This window comes from Nicotiana tomentosiformis, chromosome 7 (genome assembly GCF_000390325.3).
Source record: "Nicotiana tomentosiformis chromosome 7, ASM39032v3, whole genome shotgun sequence".
NCBI classification, from domain to species: domain Eukaryota; kingdom Viridiplantae; phylum Streptophyta; class Magnoliopsida; order Solanales; family Solanaceae; genus Nicotiana; species Nicotiana tomentosiformis.
In genome coordinates this window covers 8,920,201-8,940,240 of record NC_090818.1, presented here as the reverse complement: position 1 = coordinate 8,940,240, position 20,040 = coordinate 8,920,201, and the positions used below count along the sequence as shown (strand labels likewise).

Genomic DNA, 20,040 nt, shown 5'->3' with positions numbered 1-20,040 from the left:
AGAGGCTCTATTGCCCGAGTCATTCATAAGATTACCACCATGATGCAGTTGTTGCTTTCTACTCAATTTCCCTCTCTATCTTTGTATCTCTATTCCCAAAGATATCGCATATGGTAGATAGAATCAAGCCCCAATTAAATATTATACCTGTGAGCTGAAAAAAACCTGCAATAGGGGATCTCAAATTAAATGTCAATGGGTGTAGCAAAGGGAACCCTGGTAACGCACGAGGTGGAGGGATCCTGAGGGATCATCTTGGTCATATGATTATGGCATTCACTGTGTATCTTGGTTGTTGTTCGAACAACTCTGCTCAAGCTCAAGCAATCAAAACTGGTTTGAGATGGTGTTTAGATCATGGTTTCAACATGGTAACAATAGAGTCAGACTCTTTCCTTATGATTCAGATAATTAAAGGAAATATCACCACTTCTTGGCATATCAAGGATGAAATATCAGAGATTCAAGCTATGAACCTAGTTGGACATTTTCAATTTGTTCACACTTTCAGAGCCCACTTGGCTAGGTTTACTATCTTCACTTCTCTCAGTCTGATTTTATGTAATGTTGTTAGACTGATCGCAAACTAAAAAAAAAAAATTGTTATATACTGCAATTAGTCCGATCGAAGCAGAGGCAGATCCAGAATTTGAAGGCTCCGGTTGCCAAGCTAATCGATTTGATCAACTTTGAAAAAAACAAATAGTACTAACTATTTGTCTTTTGGGATTCTAATGGGAGCGAGGATTTTGAAAAGGAAATGTTGTTTTAAGTGTGGGTGAAAAAAACAAATAGTACTAACTAAGAGACCAAAAAAAAGTCAAGATTTACTAACAAAGAAATATATAGTCAACAATAATTAAAGAAAGAAAATAAGGAGAACCGAATATAATTGAAGAAAGAAAAATAAGTGAACAATAACATCAAAATTTACCGAGAATACGTGATGATGCAGCAAGCTAAAAAGGTTTTAAAAAGTTTTGTCTCAGTGGTTCGATCCCTTACTGCAAAGGAGGATTTATCAGCCATTTACCACAAGCATCTTAAAATCTTTTGTTACTCCAGGTTGCACTCGGAATATTTATAAGATTTCGCAAATATGCATACATATATAGTTAAGATTTCGAACAAAGCTTGCGGGTGGCGTACCACCCCGCGGGCCTTAGTAGATCCGCCCCTGGATCGAAGGTAAGTGTGGTTTTAACCAAAGAAAATTTGTTCAAAAAAAATTACGCTCCACTAAATAAAATAAAAAAGCAGTAGCTATCTTTTCCTAATCTAATCCTTGCTTCAGTAAATGATTTATAAATTTTGCGGAGAGATAAATGGTAATTTGAAGAGATATAAAGGGAGTATCAAAAATACCTTCAAAACTTATAATCATAAATATGTCATGACAATTCGGTGACTATATATGCATGTAAATAAAGGTAAAACAATAAATTTAAAGTTAATAATTGCATAAATTTTTGAATAAACAACAACAACAACCCAGCATAATCCCACTAGTGGGGTCTGGGGAGGTTAGTGTATACGCAGACCTTACCCCTACCCTGGGGTAGAAAGACTGTTTCCAAATGACCCTCGGCATCCTTCCCTCCAAGAACTCTCCACCTTGCTCTTGGGGTGACTCGAACTCACAACCTCTTACCATCAAAGAGTGCCATATACATGCTTCAAAGGACTTCAAAAATAGCGAAAAAGAAATATAAGTATTCTGTGTGTTTACCGTTGAGGTATCCTTCCATCCTTAGATTGCTAGTACTATTGTTTGATTGCTATCTTTGCTTCACTTTAATATCTTATTGTCGTTGTTAGTATTTGTTGCCAAGTATTTGTTGCCACAACTTCTTTTCTTCTATTTTTAGATTCTATCGTAAATATCCTCTTTACCTTCCACTCTACCCTCCCTAGACCCCACTTGTTGGAGTTTATTAGATTGTTGTTGTTGTTTGTATTTACAATCGACGGACTTTAATATCTGTTAAAGTTCTAATATAAATGCATAGCTCTAGTATGCTGATATTAATTAATAAAATGAAACATTGCAGGTGATAAGAGCATTAGGAATGGGGAAGGTAATTCAATCTAAGGACATCAAGTTTTCAGAGGGAGATATAGTACTTAGCCGTATTTGCCCTGTTTCAGAATTTGGTGTTATGCCCTCAAATTTGATTCAGAAGATTACTGCTGCAATTGGGATTGCGTTGCCTGATTATCTTAGTTGCTTAGGTATATACCTAATACCTCTCCTTCACCAATTTTAATTATTGTTTTTACAGTCATGAACTTAAAGCAAAAATCAAGTAATTTCTTTTATTTCTGTGTAATAGGAATGCCTGGTATAACTGCGTGGGTGGGCATAGAAAAGATTGGAAATGATAACATTCCCTTTAAGAAAAAATAATTGAAATATGTATTTTATAATCCCATAATAATGATAACATTTCAAAAAAAAATTAGGAAATGATATGGAGAGTAAGTAGTTAATTATAAGAGTAAAACAAGAGGAAAAAAAAAGATTGTCCTTCTCTTGATTTGCAAAAATAGATTAAGTGAAGGTGAAAATATATTTTTCATAAGAGTAAGTCTTTTCAACTGGAGATAAATTAAATTATGCTTGTAATCTGGATATATGCTTCCTCTTCTTTTCTCTTGGTAGGTGAAGCTGTTGAAAGAAGAATGTGGCTACGACGATGCTTTTAATTACGTGTAGAGACAGATTATGATGCTGCATTAACCAAGTAAATTTCTTTGCTTCTTCAAAATATTTAGGTTTTTGGTAGTACTAATTACTAGCTAGTAAATCTTTTTATTTTCCTTGGACTACTTTTCTAGCGATTGACATGCTCATAATTTTTGTATTACCTCTTACAGATATTTCCCAAATGGGATTGATGTTTATTTTGACAATGTTGGTGGTAAAATGCTTGAGGCTGTTCTGAATCATGTCAACCACGGAGCTCGTATTGCACTTTGTGGGATGATATCCGAGTACAACAAGGTACCCTTTACTGTTTTAATATGTGTATAATTATATATAATTTATGTATACCGATCAAACAAAGTAAATGGTAAATCTGACCGGCTAATTGTGTAAAGATTCCTAACTTTTGTACAAACTTGGGCTTTTTCTTCCTTCCACTATTAAAAAAGGATAGCCCGGTGCACAAATATTCTGCATTCATGCAGCATCCGAGCAAGGGCTGCACCCTAAGGGTTGTGATCTGGACAGCCTACCATAATGCAAGCATTAACGGTTGTTTCCACAGCTCGAACCCGTGACCTATAGCTCATACGGAGACAACTCTACCGTTTCTCCAAGGTCCCCCTTCTTCCTTTCAAGCTATTGAAAAAAAAAAACTCAAATCACCAATTTTTTATTTTTATTTTTTGGATTTTGCAGGTTTGGACAGAAAGAGAAGGGGTTCGGAACCTATTGAACATGGTGGGTAAAGAAGTTATGATGAAAGGGTTTATGGTAGGTTCATATTATAACCACTTTGAGGAATTCATAAAAGAGATGGAAGTTTACTTGAAAGTGGGCAAAATAAAATCCAAACACAAAATCTACAATGGTATTGAGAGTTTTTTGGAGAGTTTAGCATCTCTATTTTCTAGCTCTAATGTCGGAAAAGTAATTCTTCAAGTAACTCCTTAAACTACCTCTCCCTTTGCCCTCCCTATTATCCTTGGAATAAATAAGCAAAAACAAAATGACAATATATGTCTATTTATGCTTGTTAGCTATGTTTGTTCTTTTGAGGAAAATGTTACACTCGATCTGTAAAAGGAGGTATAAGGATGGTTGTTTATATATTTATGTCAATTTGCGTTGACTAACCAAAAAAAAAAAAAAAAAGATCTGTGGTTGTGACATATGTTATAATCTCTCTTTAGAATGCTCTAAATGGTGTGTATAAAAGAAATAGCATTGACTAAAGACACAGACGACGAATTTGCTTTAATAAAGTGGCTAGGGACAAGGATGAAGGTACTGCAATGCAGCCTAGTCTGGTCTGACGAGGATGGGGACTGAAAAATGCAGCAAAGGTGAAAGACTTTCACCAATTTCTTGAGTGAGTGGTTAGATCCAAAACCCGTACTCTAGTTTTTTGTTATTTACCTTTTGTCTAATAATAAAAGATTCATACTTTAAATCCAGATTCTTCACTCACTAGTTTCCAATTATATATAATATGAAAATAAACATGACATTGACATAATCAGACGGTAACAACAACAGATAAGTTTAACAGTCCGAACTGAAATTAAGACCTTTGGCTCCTTCCTATGTAGTCCAATCAGTTGGAAATAGTGGTAAATTCTATTGGATTAACACGCGTAACAATAAAGTTGGAGCAACGGTAAAGTTGTCTCAATGTAACTTATAGGCCACGGGCTCAAGTCTTGGAATCAGCCACTGATGTTTGTATCAGGGTAGTTAGGCTGCCTACATCACACTCCTCGGAGTGTAGCCCTTCCTCGGACCCCATGCGAACACAAAATGCTTTATGCACCAGACTGTCCTTTTTTACACGCATAACAGGATAACAAACCAAAGGATAAACCATGGCAGCAGAAAATCCAGCTCCTTGTTCCATATTAAGTGTTTCTGCATCTTTAATTTTCCAATCAAAACATTGGATCATTGCACCAAGTGTCCTATGCAACACTGCTGCTGCAAGTCCAGCACCAGGGCATCCTCTCCTTCCTCTACCAAATGGCACATAACAGAAGTTCTGGCCATCTTTAATGGCCTCCAATTCATCAGGCTCGATCGCGAGGTTCTCGTTCAAGTTAAGATATCTCTCCGGTACAAACTCATCTGCATCAGCCCATGCATTTGAGTCCCTATTAACCGCGTAAAGGTTGACTACAAGCCTAGAATCTTTAAGTATTTTGTAACCATTGATCACACAATCTTCCCTGCATTTTCGAAATACTAAGGGCAATGAAGGATGCAATCTTAGAGTTTCCTTGACAACAGCTTGCAGATAAGGAAGATTTTGTATATCTGAATCCTCAACCAGTCTGTTTTGCACCCCAACAATTCTGTCAATCTCTTGTTGCAGCTTCTTTATTGCCTTTGGATGGTTCAGCAGCTCCGCGAGCGCCCATTGCAAAGCCACACTTGTTGTATCAGTTCCTCCCAAGAACAGATCCTGTTAAATAAGGCCAAAAAGAAGGGGAAGTTACACATATGGCGTTTGTTATGCACTAAACATACACAATATAAACATTTTTCGACTATTATTTTGGAAACTTCTTTCAAACAGGGCCTCGAGAGGCAACCCATGGAAGTACTGCTAGGTAGGGAGGGAGCTCCTACTTCACTGAAAGTCTGATGAAAATGGGGGCCCCTTAAGATTCAATTCATAAGGCTAACTTTATGTTGTCGTGAGGCTTCGGGCGGACGACTATTTAAGTTAATTTCTATAAATAAATAAAAGAACCATCAACTGAACCTAGCATTTTTTTAGATAGAGCATAGGTATATATATGTGTGAAAAGTCACTAAATTTTCAACTATTATTAAAATTTCAACCATAAAGGTTGAACACAAAGTTTAAGTCGTGGATCCGTCTTTATGAAGAGATGATTCTTACCAAGAAAAGACCCTTGATGCCATTTCTAGTGAGCTTCATCTCAGTGCTTTTATCATCTGCAATTTTCAGAAGAATATCCATCATATATTTCCTGTCTTTACTTCCAGCACGCCTTTCCTCTTCGTGTTTCTCGATGATCCCATCCATAAACTTATCAAACGTAAGCAACAAAGCTTTGACCTTTCTTCCAGCTCCAAGAAGATCATATTTCTTCAAAGGACCAAACACTTCACCTAAGCTCAATTGCCCTGAAAGTAATGTTATTCCCTTAGCGATTTCTCTTATCTCCGCGCTCTCATTGACATTAGTTGAGGTTCTGGTGCTCATAGTCAGCCTACAAATAAGATTATTTGTCATAGCCATAAGTTGATTTCCAACATCACAAGCCTCCCCTTGTTCTGAACACTCCGTGAAAAATTCCAACAATTTCATCATTTCCTCCTTCCTAACATCAGCAAATTTAATTATCTGCTGAGGGGAGAGAATCTCTGTCATACAAATTTTCTTCATAAAAATCCAATACTTGGTATAATCCAAAGTGGAAAACAAGGTGTCTTTGAAAATTTGGTACTCTGAAGAGCCAAATTCTGGCCTAGCAGCAAAATTGACATCATTAGTCTTAAAAATTTCTTTTGCTATGGCGCCATTCGACACTATATATGACGATGATCACCAACACGGATCAACATGAATGGCCCATAGCGCAATGCTAATTTCTGAAAGGATTGGTGTAACACTGAACCAAGAAGATACATATGTCCGATGATTGGTAATGCTAACGGGCTAGGAGGTTGATGTTGGATTTTCTTGTTTGATTGTTTGAGATTCTTGATAAATGATTGAACTATTATAAGAGCAGATACTAAGCAGATGATTAAGAAAAGCAAGATATGAGGTTGATCTTCTATGGAAATATTCATTGCCATGGCTGTTAATTATGAGATGATTTACACTTTTAATTTCTGTGTTTTTTTAATAGACACAAGGCCTAAAGTATTTTGGAAAATTGGAACGACTTTGTAATCAAGTAGGGTGAGAGGAATAAAATGCAAAAAAAAAAAAAAAAAAAAAATGTAGGAAGAAGAAGAAGATACCACAAAGAAACAATAGATTCCACCCATAGGCGACAAAAAGAGATAATCATATGATTTAATTATTTCATTCGTAATTTTCTATATTTCTTGATCAACAAATTCGATGAAGAGGAGCTAGAAATGAAAGTTACAATTTATGCATGTTGTTTATTTAAGTAAAAAAAGGGGTAGGAAAGGTATCCAATGTGATCTCGTTATTTATAAAAAAAACATAACTCTCACTTTTACTTGTACATTATTCTAAAAATAGATTTTCACTTTTATTTGTCACTTTTAGCATATCAAGAGAAGACAATTTCTTTTTTCCTGTTATACTCGCAGTATCGATTACTCATTTCAAATCATTGTCTCAAATCCATTAAAAATATGCATCAATTAATATGGGTATCATAGTAAATTATGTAATTTATTTATTAATTATTACCTCCAATGATTTTCATATGCAAACATGCATAGCGGCTAATGACAATTATCTCATGCTGGGTATCCAATGTGATCTCATTATTTATTAGATAGCCAAAGTCCTGCAAATGAGCAGTAGTTAATTGATTAAGTTGATTAACATAAATTAATAAGAACCAGTATAACAATGAAATCCAGATTTAGATTGCTGAAAGCAAACTAATCTTGAACTTGGATACTCCAATCCAGATTTAGAATTGCTTTTGGGCTTTTATTCATTTTTAGCCCGCGGCATAAACTATTTACATTCGTTAACCGAAAAAGTACATAAAATATGTATAATTTTTGGAACAGACCAAAAAGAAAATATGTTCACATAAACTGGAACGGAGGGAGTAATTGTTTCTCTCATATTCCTTGCCAAATATTAAGTTTTGAATTCATGCTATAATTGCTATATGCTTATTTGACATATGTGTCTTAATTGCTACTTGACATTTAGCATATTAAATATTAAATTGCCTATGTTCTCCCTGATTTTCACAATTAACTGTTACTTGTCATTACTTGTTTCCTAAATAAATTATAATTATTGTATGCTTTGTTGCCTGATAATTTCTTATTGAATGTAGTATTTATTGGAATACTTTTATTACATTTAAGAGTTGTTAAATTATATTGTTGGAGCGGGTTGCACACCGCAATGGAAATGAATATATTGGGGGATCGGGTTGCACGCCGTAACGGATTATATTTTAAGTTTATATTGTTGGAGCGAGTTGGACGCCGCAACGAAATTTAATTGAAGGATTCTATTGGGGGAACGGGTTGCACACCGCAACAGAATGATAAAAGAAATAATTGGTTATACTGCTGGATTGACTTCAATTATTGATATGATTTACTTGTCTTACCTCTATTCCTGTTATTATTATTATTATTATTGTGTACAAGTTAATGTAAGTGACCTGTCTTAGCCTCGTCACTACTTCGTCGAGGTTAGGCTCGGCACTTACAGAGTACATGGGGTCGGTTGTACTCATACTACACTCTGCACTTCTTGTGCAGATACTGGAACTAGTCCCAGCGGCATACTGTAGATTTTGCTCTGATTCAGCTATCAGATGAGACTTGGGGTATAGCTGCACGGCGTTCGCAGTTTTGAAGTCTCCTTCTACTTTATTTTAGCTGTGTGCTTTCTTTAAGACAGCTTCAGACCCTTATTTGTATTATTCTATAAGTTCGTGCACTTGTGACTCCAGTTCTGGAATGGTATTTAAACATCGTTATTATTTTGGTTTGTTCACTTTAATTCAGACACTATTCCAGTTGTTCGGTTTCTTTACTATTTAATTAAAATAAATTGTTAAAATGGTTTAAATTATTCTAACGTTGGCATGCCTAGCAAGTGAAATGTTAGGCGCCATCACAATCTAGAAGGTGGGAAATTTCGGGCCATGACAAAATTGTTTGGACTTAATGTTATGATATTTGAATGTTTGATGTTTAAGTCCAACAAATTAAAATTTGAAATCGAATGGGCAACTCGAAACTGTAACTTTTCTTATTGAATTATATCGATGCATATAGAGATATCAATTAGAGGCCGTTTGGTCGGTGAAATAAGCATTTAATCACCACATACAATTTGGTACTAACTAATACTACATTATTTTGTTATTTGTTTTCTTTTCCACCGGTATAATTTATGTAGGTATTTAGGGGTGTACAAATGAAACCGACAAACCGTACCAACCCGATAATACGAGTCAAATCGAGAAAAACAAACCCGACTATGGTTTGGTTTTATTGGTTTGGTGTTGGAAAAAAAATCCGACGATATTTGGTTTGGTTTGGCTTTAACCGAAACCAAACCAACCCGATATTATATGTATAGAAGTTTTAAATATATTTAATACATGAAAATATTTATTATAGTGTAGTTTATAAATATTTCTTAAGCTTTTTTCATAATTTTATCTTTAAACGTATTATTTCAAGTTTGGATTTATAATTTTTGGATGCTCCAATAAGTTTTATAGTCCATAAATGTTAGTAACTCAAATAAATCCTAAACCAAAATCAAATCAATATTAATAATAATAAAAGTCATTCAATTCATTTGTACTATGAATGAAAATAGTGTTGGGTATCTATTTTTTAGTTTTTCCGTGGTTGAGATAAAATGCATAACTTATTTTTCTTTTAGTGTTTAGTCATGTAAATAATAGTACTTATTAGTCGTACTTATTTTAGCAACTTATTAGTAATTTTAAATTATATTTTTTTATTATGGCTAATTAATAATATTTATTTTTTGCTATTTTCTCATCTTTATTGTTGAATATTTTAGTACAATGCCATGAATCATCTCATATTTATCTTATTTTATTAAAAAATACTTTTTATAGATCTGTCTTACTAGGATTACAGAAATATTTGGAGCACAAATTCTATGTTTTGTGTTATGAAGGCTTTTGATAAAAAAAAAAACCCGAAACAACCTGAAAACCCGAAAAATCCGAGATTTAAAAATCTGACTTTTATTGGTTTGGTTTGTTCTTTAGATTTAATAACCCGATATAATTAGTTTGGTTTGGTAATTAGAAAATCCGAACTAACCCGACCTATGTACACCCCTATAGGTATTTATATAATATTTATACAGCATAAAATATGGAATAAAAAACGAATATTAGCAATATATGAATTAAAATAAAAATTGATAAAATTGCCCTCACATTCTTTAGATTTATTTATTCTTTTTTCCTTAAAAATATTCAAGAAGAAAATAAATAAATAAAAAAATCACATTATTAATCACTACATTACATTCTTTGCATTACTAATTCCTACACTACTAATTCTTGCGTAATCTATCGCGTATAACTTGTATTCAAACCAAAAACTACGCCTTATAACTTTATTCAAATACTTGAGTATTTGAAAGTGTCATTCGCTATTTATAAGGAAAGAAGAACATGTAAAAAAAACGTGCACCGAACAAAAGCAAACTATTCATTTTTTTCTCCACCGCATAATATCACATCTCTAATTTAGACTAGGAAAACTACAGTACAAGGTGTGAAGGACCTACCACTATACGTCTGGGGACGCTTAAAAATCCACCAAAATTCAATGTATTACGCCTTTTCCTCAGTGCCTGTATCATCTTAAAATCTCTTCTTCACACAAATCACAATTAGCGCCCGCACACACACACTAGCTATAACGCGGAGAATGGCTACAGGTGGTGTTGCGCCGGTGGAGGTGGAGAATAGAGAGTGGTATGTTGCTAGTTATGCACCAACGGGTATTCCCAATTCTGAGCATCTTAAGCAACGTACTGTGAGTTTATCGTTGAGAGAGGATTCCATTCCAGATGGACATGTGGCATTCCAAGTCCTCTATGTCTCCATTGATCCATATGTACGCACTCAATTGAGTGGTCTAGATGATGGCCTCTCTCTTCCTCAGATTCCACTTGGCCAGGTTTACTATCTTCACTTCTCTCGGTCTGATTTTATGTGATGTTGTTAGACTGATCGCAAACTAAAAAAAATAAAAATTGTTATATACTGCAATTAGTCCGATCGAAGCAGAGGCAGATCCATAATTTGGAGGCTCCGGTTGCCAAGCTAATCGATTTGATCAACTTTGAAAAAACAAATAGTACTAACTATTTGTCTTTTGGGATTCTAATGGGAGCGAGGATTTTGAAAAGGAAATGTTATTTTAAGTGTGGGTGAAAAAAAAAATAGTACTAACTAAGAGACCAAAAAAAAGTCAAGATTTACTAACAAAGAAAGATATAGTCAATAATAATTAAAGAAAGAAAATAAGGAGAACTGAATATAATTGAAGAAAGAAAAATATGTGAACAATAACATCAAAATTTACCGAGAATACGTGATGATGCAGCAAGCTAAAAAGGTTTTAAAAAGTTTTGTCTCACTAGTTCGATCCGTCACTGCCAAGGAGGATTTATCAGCCATTTACCACAGGCATCTTAAAATCTTTTGTTACTCCAGGTTGCACTCGGAATATTTATAAGATTTCGCAGATATGCATACATATATAGTTAAGATTTCGAACAAAGCTTGCGGGTGGCGTACCACCCCGCGGGCTTTAGTAGATCCGCCCCTGGATCGAAGGTAAGTGTGGTTTTAACCAAAGAAAATTTGTTCAAAAAAATAACGCTCCACTAAATAAAATAAAAAAGCAGTATCTATCTTTTCCTAATCTAATCCTTGCTTCAGTAAATGATTTATAAATTTTGCGGAAAGATAAATGGTAATTTGAAGAGATATAAAGGGAGTATCAAAAATACCTTCAAAACTTATAATCATAAATATGTCATGATATTTCGGTGACTATATATGCACGTAAATAAAGGTAAAACAATAAATTTAAAGTTAATAATTGCATAAATTTTTGAATAAACAGAAAATAAAAGAGTGCCATATACACGCTTCAAAGGACTTCAAAAATAGCGAAAAAGAAATATAAGTATTCTGTGTGTTTACCGTTGAGGTATCCATCCATCCTTAGATTGCTAGTACTATTGTTTGATTGCTATCTTTGCTTCACTTTAATATCTTGTTGTTCTTTGTTAGTATTTGTTGCCACTACTTCTTTTCTTTTATTTTTAGGTTCTATAGTAAACATCCTCTTTACCTTCCCGATAGGGGTAAGGCTGTGTACACTCTACCCTCCCTAGACCCCACTTGTTGGAGTTTATTAGATTGTTGTTGTTGTTGTTGTTTGTGTTTACGGTCGACGGACTTTAATATCTGTTAAAGTTCTAATATAAATGCATAGCTCTAGTATGCTGATATTAATTAATAAAATGAAACATTGCAGGTGATAAGAGCATTAGGAATGGGGAAGGTAATTCAATCTAAGGACACCAAGTTTTCAGAGGGAGATATAGTACTTAGCCGTATTTGCCCTGTTTCAGAATTTGGTGTTATGCCCTCAAATTTGCTTCAGAAGATTACTCCTGCAATTGGGATTGCGTTGCCCGATTATCTTAGTTGCTTAGGTATATACCTAATACCTCTCCTTCACCAATTTTAATTATCGTTTTTACAGTCATGAACTTAAAGCAAAAATCAAGTAATTTCTTTTATTTATGTGTAATAGGAATGCCTGGTATAACTGCGTGGGTGGGCATAGAAAAGATAGGAAATGCTAAAGCGGGATCGAATGTGTACATATCGGCTGCAGCGGGAGGAGTTGGAATTATAGCTGGACAACTAGCCAAAGTAAAAGGGTGTCGAGTTGTTGGAAGTGTTGGTTCAGATGATAAGGTATTATTTGTGTTAAATCCTAAATTATTTACTATATGATTGTTTGATATTACCTAATGTTCCATGCGTTTCATTTTATATGGCGATATTTAATTAGACATGAAGTAATATAAGAAATAACAAAATTTGTGGCCTAATTAAATATGTCAATTATAAGAGTAAAATAAAAATTTTAAAGTAATTATTTTTGAAATATTAAAAGGTGCCTTATATTCTAAAGCAAAGAGTGTGTAATAAATGAAAGGTGCCCTTTTTTTATTTATGTATATTCAATAACAGAGGGACTTCTGTTGTCTAACTAGAGAATTGGAATTAATACATTTTTGCCTCAAAACTTAGTAGTATCAGACCTTTTCTCTTACGAAAAATCTAGGTTACAATTTTACAGCTCACAACAACGATTTTAGAAGCTGTTTGGTAACTCGGTTAAATATATATTCTCTCTGTTCACTTTTAGTTTTCTACTTTTAACTTTGAGAAAAAATAATTGAAATATGTATTTTATAATCCCATAATAATGATAACATTTCAAAAAAATTTAGGAAATGATATGGAGAGTAAGTAGTTAATTATAAGAGTAAAACAAGAAGAAAAAAAAGATTGTCCTTCTCTTGATTTGCAAAAATAGATTAAGTGAAAGTGAAAATATATTTTTAATAAGAGTAAGTCTTTTCAACCGGAGATAAATTAAATTATGCTTGTAATCTGGATATATGCTTCCTCTTTTTTTCTCTTGGTAGGTGAAGCTATTGAAAGAAGAATGTGGCTACGACGATGCTTTTAATTACCGTGTAGAGACAGATTATGATGCTGCATTAACCAAGTAAATTTCTTTGCTTCTTCAAAATATTTAGGTTTTTGGTAGTACTAATTACTAGCTAGTAAATCTTTTTATTTTCCTTGGACTACTTTTCTAGCGATTGACATGCTCAAAATTTTTGTATTACCTCTTACAGATATTTCCCAAATGGGATTGACGTTTATTTTGATAATGTTGGTGGTAAAATGCTTGAGGCTGTTCTTAATCATGTCAACCACGGAGCTCGTATTGCACTTTGTGGGATGATATCCGAGTACAACAAGGTACCCTTTACTGTTTTAATACAAGTATAATATGTTTATAACTATATATAATTTATGTATACCGATCAAACAAAGTAAATGGTAAATCTCACCGGCTAATTGTGTAAAGATTCCTAACTTTTGTACAAACTTGGTCTTTTTCTTCCTTCCGCTATTAAATAAGGACAGCCCGGTGCACAAATATTCTGCATTCATGCAGCATCCGAGCAAGGGCTCCAAGGGTTGTGATGTAGATAGCCTACCATAATGCAAGCATTAGTGGTTATTTTCACAGCTCGAACCCGTAACCTATAGGTCACACGGAGACAACTCTACCGTTGCTCCAAGGTTCCCCTTCTTCCTTTCAAGCTATTGAAAAAAAAAACTCTAATCACCAAATTTTTATTTTTATTTATTGGATTTTGCAGGTTTGGACAGAAAGAGAAGGGGTTCGGAACCTATTGAACATGGTGGGTAAAGAAGTTATGATGAAAGGGTTTATGGTAGGTTCATATTATAACCACTTTGAGGAATTCATAAAAGAGATGGAAGTTTACTTGAAAGAGGGCAAAATAAAATCCAAACACAAAATCTACAATGGTATTGAGAGTTTTTTGGAGAGTTTAGCATCTCTATTTTCTAGCTCTAATGTCGGAAAAGTAATTCTTCAAGTAACTCCTTAAACTACTTCTCCCTTTGCCCTCCCTATTATCCTTGGAATAAATAAGCAAAAACAAAATGACAATATATGTCTATTTATGCTTGTTAGCTATGTTTGTTCTTTTGAGGAAAATGTTACTCTCGATCTGTAAAAGGAGGTATAAGGATGGTTGTTTATATATTTATGTCAATTTGCGTTGACTAACAAAAAAAAAAAAAAACAGATTGGTGGTTGTGACATATGTTATAATCTCTCTTTAGAATGCTCTAAATGGTGTGTATAAAAGAAATAGCATTGACTAAAGACACAGACGACGAGTTTGCTTTAATAAAGTGGCTAGGGACAAGATATTGGGGCAAAGGTATGAAGGTACTGCAATGCAGCCTAGTCTGGTCTGACGAGGATTGGGACCGTGAAAAATGCAGCAAAGGTGAAAGACTTTCACCAATTTCTTGAGTGAGAGGTTAGATCCAAAACCCGTACTCTAGTGTTTTGTTATTTACCTTTTGTCTAATAATAAAAGATTCATACTTTAAATCCAGATTCTTCACTCACTAGTTTCCAATGATATATAATATGAAAATAAACATGACATTGACATAATCAGACGGTAACAACAACAGATAAGTTTAACAGTCTGAACTGAAATTAAGACCTTTGGCTCCTTCCTATGTAGTCCAATCAGTTGGAAATAGTGGCAAATTCTATTGGATTAACACGCGTAACAATAAAGTTGGAGCAACGGTAAAGTTGTCTCAATGTAACTTATAGGTCACGGGCTCAAGTCTTGGAATCAGCCACTGATGTTTGTATCAGGGTAGTTAGACTGCCTATAGGCTGCCAGACTGTCCTTTTTTACACGCATAACAGGATAACAAACCAAAGGATAAACCATGGCAGCAGAAAATCCAGCTCCTTGTTCCATATTAAGTGTTTCTGCATCTTTAATTTTCCAATCAAAACATTGGATCATTGCACCAAGTGTCCTATGCAACACTGCTGCTGCAAGTCCAGCACCAGGGCATCCTCTCCTTCCTCCACCAAATGGCACATAACAGAAGTTCTGGCCATCTTTAATGGCCTCCAATTCATCAGGCTCGATCGCGAGGTTCTCGTTCAAGTTAAGATATCTCTCTGGCACAAACTCATCTGCATCAGCCCATGCATTTGAGTCCCTATTAACCGCGTAAAGGTTGACCACAAGCCTAGAATCTTTAAGTATTTTGTAACCATTGATCACACAATCTTCCCTGCATTTTCGAAATACTAAGGGCAATGAAGGATGTAATCTTAGAGTTTCCTTGACAACAGCTTGCAGATAAGGAAGATTTTGTATATCTGAATCCTCAACCAGTCTGTTTTTCACCCCAACAATTCTGTCAATCTCTTGCTGCAGCTTCTTTATTGCCTTTGGATGGTTCAGCAGCTCCGCGAGTGCCCATTGCAAAGCCACACTTGTTGTATCAGTTCCTCCCAAGAACAGATCCTGTTAAATAAGGCCAAAAAGAAGGGGAAGTTACTACTTCACTGAAAGTCTGATGAAAATGGGGGCCCCTTACTTAAGATTCAATTCATAAGGCTAACTTTATGTTGTCATGAGGCTTCGGGCGGACGACTATTTAAGTTAATTTCTATAAATAAATAAAAGAACCATCAACTGAACCTAGCATTTTTTTAGATAGAGCATAGGTATATATATGCGTGAAAAGTCACTAAATTTTCAACTATTATTAAAATTTCAACCATAAAGGTTGAACACATCAAGTTTAAGTCGTGGATCCATCTTTATGAAGAGATGATTCTTACCAAGAAAAGACCCTTGATGCCATTTCTAGTGAGCTTCATCTCAGTGCTTTTATCATCTGCAATTTCCAGAAGAATATCCATCATATCTTTCCTGTCTTTACTTCCAGCGCGCCTTTCCTCTTCGTGTTTCTCGATGATCCCATCCATAAACTTATCAAACGTAAGCAACAAAGCTTTGACCTTTCTTCCAGCTCCAAGAAGATCATATTTCTTCAAAGGACCAAACACTTCACCTAAGCTCAATTGCCCTGAAAGTAATGTTATTCCCTTAGCGATTTCTCTTATCTCCGCGCTCTCATTGACATTAGTTGAGGTTCTGGTGCTCATAGTCAGCCTACAAATAAGATTATTTGTCATAGCCATAAGTTGATTTCCAACATCACAAGCCTCCCCTTGTTCTGAACACTCCGCGAAAAATTCCAACAATTTCATCATTTCCTCCTTCCTAACATCAGCAAATTTAGTTATCTGCTGAGGGGAGAGAATCTCTGTCATACAAATTTTCTTCATAAAAATCCAATACTTGGTATAATCCAAAGTGGAAAACAAGGTGTCTTTGTAAATTTGGTACTCTGATGAGCCAAATTCTGGCCTAGCAGCAAAATTGACATCATTAGTCTTAAAAATTTCTTTTGCTATGGCGCCATTTGACACTATATATGACGATGATGCACCAGCACGGATCAACATGAATGGCCCATAGCGCAATGCTAATTTCTGAAAGGATTGGTGTAACACTGAACCAAGAAGATACATATGACCGATGATTGGTAATGCTAACGGGCTAGGAGGTTGATGTTGGATTTTCTTGTTTGATTGTTTGAGATTCTTGATAAATGATTGAACTATTATTAGAGCAGATACTAAGCAGATGATTAACAAAAGCAAAGTATTCATTGCCATGGCTGCTAATTATGAGATGATTTACACTTTTAACTTCTGTGTTAATTTTATAGACGCAAGGCCTAAAGTATTTTGGAAAATTGGAACGACTTTGTAATCAAGAAGGGTGAGAGGAATAAAATGCAAAAAAAAAAAAAAAAAAAAAAGATACCACAAGGAAACAATAGATTCCATCCATAGGCGACAAAAGGAGATAATCATATGATTTAATTATTTCATTCCTAATTTTTTATATTTCTTGATCAACCAATTCGACGAAGAGGAGCTAGAAATGAAAGTGACAATTTATGCATGTTGTTTATTTAAGAAAAAAAAGTAGGAAAGGTATCCAATGTGATCTCATTATTTATACAAAAACATACTCCACCCATCGGCACATCCGCCCCAGATGCACGCTTAGCCTCATTGTTCTATCTTGAAAGGAGCCGTTCACTTTTACTTGGCCAGTATTTTAAAAATAGATTTTTACTTCTACTTGTCATTTTTAGCATATCAAGAGAAGGTAAATTATGCACTTCATTTATTAATTATTACCATCAATGATTTTCATCTGCAAACATGCATAAATATATCAGCGGCTAATGACAATTATCTCAAGCTGGGTATCCAATGTGATTTCATTATTTAGATAGCCAAAATGCTGCAAATGAAAGCAGTAGTTAATTGATTAAGTTGATTAACATAAATTAATAAGAATCAGTATAACAATGAAATCCAGATTTAGATTGCTGAAAGCAAACTAATCTTGAACTTGGATACTCCAATCCAGATTTAGAATTGCTGATTTGGACTTTTATTCACTTTTAACCCGCGGCAGAAACTGTTTACCTTCGGTAGCCGGAAAAATAATATATATATATATATATATATATATATATATTCGTCAATTATTTTGAGAGCGACTTAACAATATCGTTTTCCCACATTATAATTGAAGCAGTCCAGATTTAGATTGCTGAAAGCAAAAAGCCCAAAACCAGTCCATGGCTGATGGTTCGTCCAATTCTGAAGCCCAATTGGGACAAGACACATTTAAGCTTTCATGGTTGAAGGAAGATTACCGCCTTTGAGCAACATTCCAAGGCTCAATTAACAACTGTATCGTATAAATCCATAAATTCTCTATGATAAAGCATAGTGTAAATCTTATACGACTTTATCATATAAATGTCTAAATACCACAAGCTCCTTTCTAATGAAACATTAGCCCAAGTTTTTAAATAAATGGGCTAAACTTGTAAAAGAAATTGAATTGCCGGAAAAAACTTTATGACCAAAATTTAGGGGAGGGGGGGAGAATAAGAAATAACTAGATTTACAAGTGGTGATTGAAAAATATCAATAATTTCAAAGTAATCAAAATTTAGTCACTTTTTCATGTAAAGATAAAATCTGAACAAAAACACCCTTAAAATCCGGAAAAATGTCAACATAATATGCTGGAATACGAATTTTTTACATATGAGATTCTTGCATAATGTGGTGGAATTTCATAATGTGCTCGAGTTCCAACCTAATATGTTGAAAGTTTATACGCATGAGCTCCATAATTCATTGTATTATGCTGGAACTTTCCATGTACTGGGGTTCCAACATAATATGCTGGAACGCAGGAGCTTCAACTTTCCTTGTTTCAACAAAATAATGACTATTTTTAATGATTTTGCAAACGCCGACGATATTCTAATTATCAATTCGAAAACTGACTATCACGTGCTATTTTCACAAATTTTTAGACCAGTGGGTTCAAGTTGTTAGGAACCGGTAGCCGTAAAATTTTCATTCTAAAATTGAACTACCTATAAAAAAAATTATGACCAAAATTAAGACCACTAGGTTCTAATGTCAGGAACTAGGGGTGTACATAGGCCGGATTGGTTCGAATTTTTTAATTACCAAACCAAACCAATGGTGTCGGATTTTTAAATTTATAAGCCGAACCAAAACAATAAAGTCGGATTTTTTAATCTCAGATTTTCTCGGGTATTTTGATTTTTTTCGGGTTTTCAGATTTTTTTCCGGTAAAGTCTTAATAGCACAAAATATGTAACTTGTGCTCCAAATATTTATTTTAGTCCTAATAGGATACAACTATATAATGTATTTTCCAAGAAAATAAAATAATAATAATAATAATAATAATAATAATAATAATAATAATAATAATAATAATAATAATAATAATAATAATAATAATAATAATAATAATAATAATAATATGAGATGAGTCATAATATTGTACTAAAATATTCAATAACATAGATAATAAAATCGCACAAAGAAAGTATTATTAATTAATACACCATAATAAAAATTAACATAACCTAAAAATACTATATAGGTCGTGCTAAAATAAGTATAATTAATAAGTGCTATTAATTACACAACTAAGCATAAAAAAAAGAAGATAAATTAGGTTATCCATTTTTATTATAAATCAATGCAAAACAAAAAAAATAGATATCCAACACTATTGTTATTCATAGTGTTGAATTGAATTTCCTTTATTAGCATTAGTATTGATTTGAACTTTATTTGACTTACTACCTTTATGAGCTATAAAATTTATTGAATCATTCGAGAATGTTATGTCCAAATTTAAATAATCTTTTAAAGATAAAACTGTGAACAAATTTAAGAAATAATTATAAATTATATTACAATAAATATTTATATGCATAAAATATTTTTTAGAATTGTATAAATATAATGACGGGTTGGTTTGGTATTGATTTGACTTTTTTTAGTTAAAACCAAACCAAACCAATTATGGTCGGATTTTTTTCCAATACCAAACCAAATCAAACCAAATCACAATCAGATTTTTTTTCTCGGTTTGACTCGAATTATCGGGTTGGTATGATTTATCGGTTTTCTTTTTACACGCCAGCTCTTAATTTGTTCGTTCTCCCAATTGTAAAATGCTTAAGCTGTATCTAAAAGCATTTTAAAACAAGGATAAAATAGAAAGAGTGGCATCTTAAAAGATTATTTTAGAAAATAAGCCTTTAAAAATATTAGAAAAAGATTTGGCACATATTTGTTTTTTTCATTTAGTTAATTTAAAAAAGTAATGAAGGTTACCGTAAGGCGAAATTCAAATTTGGGAACGAAATGGAACTATGAGTTCTTGCCAACTAACCTGTCCTCTTAAGGATACGCATAATAATTAATTAAGGGATTAATTATAT

At 33.7% G+C, this 20,040-nt stretch overlaps 2 protein-coding genes and 1 pseudogene across 3 annotated transcripts; 1 reads left to right on the top strand and 2 right to left on the bottom strand.

The window, feature by feature from the left end:
- Positions 1-4,357: 4,357 nt before the first annotated feature.
- Positions 4,358-6,576, bottom strand: LOC104096160 (3,9-dihydroxypterocarpan 6A-monooxygenase-like; annotated as a pseudogene).
- Positions 6,577-10,122: 3,546 nt separating this feature from the next.
- Positions 10,123-14,272, top strand: LOC104096166 (2-alkenal reductase (NADP(+)-dependent)-like). Of its 2 annotated transcripts, XR_011409493.1 has the most exons (7): positions 10,123-10,597; positions 11,969-12,149; positions 12,251-12,417; positions 13,158-13,240; positions 13,374-13,500; positions 13,669-13,827; positions 13,908-14,272. XR_011409493.1 is itself a non-coding variant. In XM_070181284.1 (6 exons), the coding sequence occupies exons 1-6, from the start codon at positions 10,346-10,348 to the stop codon at positions 14,160-14,162; spliced, it is 1,065 nt and encodes a 354-aa protein (XP_070037385.1). In that variant the 5' UTR covers positions 10,123-10,345; the 3' UTR covers positions 14,163-14,272. The 2 variants fall into 2 exon arrangements, 1 of the variants encoding a protein (XP_070037385.1); XM_070181284.1 differs by lacking the exon at positions 13,669-13,827.
- A 411-nt stretch (positions 14,273-14,683) lies between these two features.
- LOC104097413 (3,9-dihydroxypterocarpan 6A-monooxygenase-like) lies at positions 14,684-16,930 on the bottom strand. The gene is made up of 2 exons (XM_009603965.4): positions 15,947-16,930; positions 14,684-15,626 (listed from the first exon to the last, which is right to left on the bottom strand). The coding sequence occupies exons 1-2, from the start codon at positions 16,847-16,849 to the stop codon at positions 14,934-14,936; spliced, it is 1,596 nt and encodes a 531-aa protein (XP_009602260.4). The 5' UTR covers positions 16,850-16,930; the 3' UTR covers positions 14,684-14,933.
- Between the last annotated feature and the right edge of the window lie 3,110 nt (positions 16,931-20,040).

Excerpts from the sequence above, each read along its gene's own strand:
- LOC104096166 (XM_070181284.1), top strand. The coding sequence starts at position 10,346 with ATGGCTACAGGTGGTGTTGCGCCGGTGGAGGTGGAGAATAGAGAGTGG. Across the intron at positions 12,150-12,250 it reads CGATTATCTTAGTTGCTTAG|GAATGCCTGGTATAACTGCG; the intron begins GTATATACCTAA and ends TATGTGTAATAG. Across the intron at positions 12,418-13,157 it reads GTGTTGGTTCAGATGATAAG|GTGAAGCTATTGAAAGAAGA; the intron begins GTATTATTTGTG and ends TTCTCTTGGTAG.
- LOC104097413 (XM_009603965.4), bottom strand. The coding sequence starts at position 16,849 with ATGGCAATGAATACTTTGCTTTTGTTAATCATCTGCTTAGTATCTGCT. Across the intron at positions 15,627-15,946 it reads GCATCAAGGGTCTTTTCTTG|GATCTGTTCTTGGGAGGAAC; the intron begins GTAAGAATCATC and ends CTTATTTAACAG.